Here is a 6000-nt window from a genome sequence, read left to right as displayed (position 1 = left end):
AGGATTTTTAGACTCTAGGAAGGAAGTTTTCAAAGTGCAATCCCTTTCAATCTGCGTGCGTTGTACTGAGTGTCTAAGAACTTCTTTAAGATTGAACGGGTTGTCTTGCTTCACTACCAGGTTAAAAGACAACCGACAGTCAAGCGTTTTGTTTTCAGTATGTCTGAGTATCTATAGCGGTATCTGCATGGGTGAGTGTTTTTTGGCAGCTAGCCGCTGCGCGTGGCTATGAAAATCACTCAGCCTCAAATTGACTCATCTCCATTCTTCTCACTTACGTGAATGAAGCAGTCTCGCAAGATGAATAAGTTGAGAATGAGTGAGTGCTGTTGTCAGCTCTTGGCTCAAGCAAAGGGGTCATATAAACGCACGCTTAAGTTGACTTGGCTGGGAGGCCAGGCCGTGACCCTATTTCCCCGGACAACTTTTCTCCATAGAAAAGGGAAGGGATAAAATTAATTAGTAGAATCTAACTAGTGGTCTATTATCAATGCTGCGTTCTGATTGGTTGAGCTACTACTAGGCTTTATGTCATAGCCCACTATCTAGTAGCGAAAAGCGCCGACTTTTTGGCGGCAAAAAAAGCATTCAAGTCTAGTTTTAACTAGTTAAAGTTGGTTTGTAAAACCACTATTAAGCAGACCCCAATTAAGCGGACACTAAGCCTGGTTCCGAAATAAACATCTCATATTTCCCTTTATAACGATCCCCTATTCAGCGAACACCTCTATTAAGCGGACGCCGACACTAAAATAAGTTGTATTTGGCTAATTTCTATTGTTAAAAACCTATTAAGCGGACAACAGACTGAATTGACAATACTAGTATTGGATTACGTCCTTGAAATAGGTACTGAAGTCAGTTAATGTTTTTGCATTTACAAACAAATTAAAGTTGGTAATGAAAGGTAATGAACTTGAACTCTGGATAGCTTCTTTAACAACATGCAACTTTGTCACAGTACAGAGTAACCGTTGAATGTTGATCATTAACAAACATTGCGCAATTTTTACAACCTCTAGTAAGCGGACACTTGGGAAGGTCCCGAAGGTGTCCGCTTAAGAAAGGTTTTACTGTAGTTGAATTTTACTAAAACAATTATTCCTCTCGCCCTCATGGCCTCTGAGTGAATAGCCCCTTCGGTTTCATGGGCTATTGGCTCAGAGGCCATTCGGACTCGAGGAATAATTGTTAAAGGTCCGATAGAAAATTGGGGTTCAGGGATACTGGGGTACCGGTATAGCTTCAACCTACTGTCTACAGAAGTGTAGTTCTGTCAGTACTGACCTTGCTTTCGAAAACATTCGCCCTCTAAGTAATCGGCAATTTGTTTCTAAGTTAGTTGAACGAGCAGTTTCGAATCAGCTTCAGTCTCATTTGGTTAAGAATAATCTCTCGCCTACGCTTCAGTCGGCATATCGTCCGAGCCAAACCGCCCGACTCAAAATTAAAAATGACATTTTAATCAACATGGACAAACAACACGCTACGCTTCTTATCCTTCTAGAAATGATCTACAGTTGTAATTTATTCGAACACAACATATATAGGTTCGCAATACATAAATTTATCTTCGTCAAACGATGGATATTTATACTAAACCACGTGTTTAGTCGTTCTTAATTATACTTAATATTCATCCAAACTAATACTTTGCAAATGCTGTATAAATATATTAATATATTCTTTACACTTATAGCTCCCTGTATAATAGAAATTAAATCTTTTTGTTCCACTAAAAGAATTTCATGAAACAAAAATATCTTTAAAATATCTCTTTAGTTTCAGTTGTTAATTTTTTGTTTTCTCATGTTGACCAAGATAATTTATACCAAAATTTCCAATAATTACATGAATGGCAAAGGTCTCTTTTAACTGTTGCGCGTGTTTCTAGATCAGGCTCTTACCGGTATGGACAGCCATCTTGGTTTCTTATGTACCGAGTACCGAGGGGAGGGGGGGGGAGGTGGGGGGTTAGCTGTCGGGTTAGGCCTAGATACAAATATCCGGATATTTTTAACGATATTTATAAGATTTTGAGATATTGTCAGAGGAGGCGAGAAAAATTGCCTCTTCGATTGGGAAAAGGTTTCAAAGGTGCATGTTTGCCTGTTTTATTTGGAACAATGTCCCTGTGAATTGTACTATACAAAATCATTGTTTCGAAATTGGGTACGAGATGTTTGTAAACACGCGGATGTGTCTGGTATGTTTTTCATCTAAAGCGGAGTTGCTTAATTAGTGGATGGTAAAAGGCGTTAGGATAGTCCTTCTGTCGCCTTCTCCAAAAATGTTCCCCGCCCCCTAAGTAGATTTGAAACTCATTGCATCCAAGATGGCCGCCCGTAACGCAAAGCGCTCGATCTCGACGATCTTACGGGAAAATAGGGGACTCTGAGTAGTCTAGCTTGATTCCGCTACTTTGAATAACAGACCACGACACATACTACTGGCGTGACAGTCACACTATGCGTCATGTCAAGCTTTACCTTTAGCAATTATTCAAAACTGAAAGACAGTGGTCACCGACAACTGACGTGATTACTCGGTTACTGACACTTCTTTGTAATTCAGCATTTCAGACAACAAGCCAAACCTCAGGATGTATCTAATATCTCCTGGGGTTACTCATTCATGTGATTTGATGCAAATACCTTCACTTTGATTAATCTACTACACTATCATATCTACAATAATATCTGTAATATCCATCATATTATCTACATCAGTCCTGATCGCACCTGCTATGGTCAAACACATGACAGATATTGCTCACATGATTAGCGGTCGTTTCTTTGGGATAATCCAACATTACATTATCGAACTCAGATTATTTGAATTCGTTACAACGAAAGAAACGGAAAATCCGATAATGGATCTTTAGGACCTTTAGCATATGGCGCGAACCGGAGAGGCGTGATTGGCCAACCGCCACCGTGTGTGCTTTCTTTCGGATTAGTGACGAAAGAAAGGCACGCTGACATGAGTCTGGGTCATGAATCCTAAAAATCCAGATTTAGGTCTGTTCTGATGAATCCATAGTCCTTTAAGGTTGTCACGCAACGGAGAAGAAGCTTTGGGTGACGACCCTAAAAATGGCCGCGAAGGAGACTAATGAATACACTCAGTTTGTGGATTTTTCACATTAAAAATTTAATCTCTCCTGGATTTCAGTAAATGAACATTGGGTCCGTTTTTGAATTTGGATTTTCCCAAAGATACCCTAGTCTTTTTACGCCACCCATAATAAGATGACAGCTGCTTTGTATCCTTATCTGAAAAGCGTAAAGGTGATGTTACACCGGACGATTTGCAACGACTGTTTTTTGCCCAACACAGCATTGCAATGCTGGAACAATGTTGCAACCATTTGAAACAACGTCGCAACAATGTTGCAACGCTGTGTTGCGCTAAAAATCGTTGTTGCGAATCGTCCCGTGTAACATCACCTTAAATCGCATATTATATGGCTGACTGCTACTTGGCGCTTGACAGAGACTGATCTTGCTTTTCCATCTAGCCAAAAGTCCAGACTTCAACGCCAAGACAAATGAAATCCTCGGTGGCGGAAAGCATCTCGCTGTCATAAGTTTGGCAAGCAGTGCTTCTACCATGATACAGATCACTGTCTAACCAAAGCCCAAATTTCCCCCTGAAAATTGACAAAAATTTAATAGTGATCAAGGTACTTCATAGTCTTTAGCGCAGCCGTTCTTTGTGTCCTCGCGTCAGCATACTAGGGGCGCTTACTATTTGTTAGTTTTGGCTGGCTAGAGGAGCCCGATCAAAAAGAGAATTCCACTATTAATCATAACCGTTACAATTTCCTCAAATTTTATTGGTGTGTTGACTGCTTTATTTTTCACCAATCATTGTGTAGGGTTGTAATCGGACAGTTGACTGTGATCGGACATCTTTAATCGCAGAATTATCACAATAACCAAAGCAAAAATGGACGAATTTGCAACATTACACAATGCCTCTTTGATATTTTCCCTAATTTTGGATAATTGGTATTAAAAGCTCTTTCACAAAAGTAAAATGCATTTGTTTTCTCGAAAATTGTAATGATTATGATAAAATTGTAACAGAACTTCGATTCGTATCGTCCAATTCGGTATGTAATCATACCCGTGATTAAACAAATCGGACTCCCGCGATTTTGTTAATCACTCGTATGATTACAGAAAAAATTTCGAGAAAAGACTTATGTTTCACGTTTCAATTACTCAGACATCTGGTCGGCCAGTTCTGACTTTTGAAAAGCGTTCTTGGTACTTCGTCGCGTAAACAGACCCATCATGTTTTTTCTAACATAACACAACATAATAGAACGGGCTCTTGGTCCTAAAAGTCCTTCGAAGTCATGTAAAGCTGTTATAAAATCAAAAGACAGATCCAAATGTTGCATCTAGCAATGTGGGCAGTTTTGGACCAACTTAAAGGCCCAAAGAACAAAGGCGGGTTGAGGTTTAGGCAGTTAGACACACACAAAAAATGAAAATAGTCAAACGAAGAAGGGTTTTAATATAAAAGACATGAACTCATCAACACACAACCTCGTTCCCAGGGTTCTTTCCTACCCGTGACCTGGGAACGACTCGGTTGAGCAACACATAACTCAACTAGAGACTGAAGATCATTGCTTTGTCCATTAAAATAAGTTCTATTTCATTGATGTAATTTATAAATCATTATTAAATTCATAAACAAAATAGTATAGTATACGTATTGTTTGTCAACATCCGGAAGGGAAGAGTTCCATTAAATATAAAAACACTGAAAAGAACACACTTACTCACTGCTTCCGAAGGCAAGTCCATTTGCATCTCCTGTCATGTAATAAGAATTTCTTCCACGGCATGGATAAATCTACAAAAAGAGCCAAGCAAATGTAGATACCTGTATCTCTAACTACATGTGATATTGTGAGGCTACGTTACCCTGGCTCCAGAAGTCCGTTCTTAAAATACGTAAGATGAAATAAACCGAGCTTACGGTTTGATAAGGCTCCCAAGACGGACTTTTTTTTTCTCTCGGCGCCTCGTTGACGCGGCAAACATCAATATCGATGAGAAAAAAATATCCTCTGAAACCTAGGGTGAGACTACGTGCGTCCCGATAACGAACATAACTTTTCCCCAGGTAAGGGAATCCAGATTCCGGAATCCGCAAGATGTTTACTTCTGGAATCTGGAATTTGAGAATTTTATCTGGTGGAATCTGGAATCCTGGATTTTGGAAGCTCAAGGAAACCGGAATGGCACTAGCCATTGGAATCCAGAATCCAAGTTCCTTTGACAAAGAATCCGGAATCCAGCATCCGAGACTGTCTTGGATTCCTTTACATGAGGCTAATAACCATGTCGTGTTTTTTAAAGAATCACAGTGATGCAGGAAAAAAGAGTAACATTTGGGACAAGGAAAACGTCTGAGCCCTCAAACACTATACCACCAATTTACTGTATGGGAGAAGTCGTTTGAGAGCTAAGTCGGTCACTAGATTCCTTGACATGCGTCCTGTATACTGCTCGGATAAACTAAAAAATGTCTTAAGGGTCTCGTGCGTAGGTGAAAAAAAAAAACGCTGGTGGAAAGAACTGGTCATCCGCCAGATGAAACACCGGACAATATATTTAGTTCGCTAAGCTTACCTTGAACTGAGGTCTACAGGTGAAGAAATATGATTTTCCAAACCTACAGAAACTAGCGTCCATCCGAGGAGAAATTGGAGAAAATACACCAAACACCTAATAAACAAATGTTAACAAAAAGAACTGGATTTCACTTTCAAAATGTATGATACTGGAAATATAGACGCCCCAAATTAACCGTGTACGTGTGTGGTGGAGGGACCCACTATCTGTATCTCTTGCGATCTTTTCACTTTTGTGGAAAGTTACCTATGATGTAAATGTTGTGCGGGAGACAGAAATCATTCGAAGAAGGCCAAACATGCGCGCAATTTCGTCAAATAGGTCAGGGATACATGCATAAGGC

At 39.8% G+C, this 6000-nt stretch overlaps 1 protein-coding gene across 1 annotated transcript in view; it reads right to left on the bottom strand.

Annotated features, from left to right (window-relative positions):
• Nucleotides 1-1492: 1492 nt before the first annotated feature.
• LOC140927702 (solute carrier family 22 member 13-like) overlaps nucleotides 1493-6000 on the bottom strand; it is a 34006-nt gene continuing 29498 nt past the window's right edge. Inside the window, exons 14-16 of the mRNA XM_073377378.1 lie at nucleotides 5655-5750; nucleotides 4799-4872; nucleotides 1493-3652 (exon numbers count right to left, since the gene is read on the bottom strand). Of these exons, the coding sequence (XP_073233479.1) occupies nucleotides 3517-3652; nucleotides 4799-4872; nucleotides 5655-5750 (306 nt within the window). The 3' untranslated portion in view covers nucleotides 1493-3516. The remainder of the gene's footprint in view (nucleotides 3653-4798; nucleotides 4873-5654; nucleotides 5751-6000) is intronic.

Source organism: Porites lutea, chromosome 2, assembly GCF_958299795.1.
Source record: "Porites lutea chromosome 2, jaPorLute2.1, whole genome shotgun sequence".
Lineage (NCBI taxonomy): Eukaryota > Metazoa > Cnidaria > Anthozoa > Scleractinia > Poritidae > Porites > Porites lutea.
The sequence above is the reverse complement of the archived record's forward strand: the minus strand, read 5'-3'. Positions and strand labels throughout refer to the sequence as shown.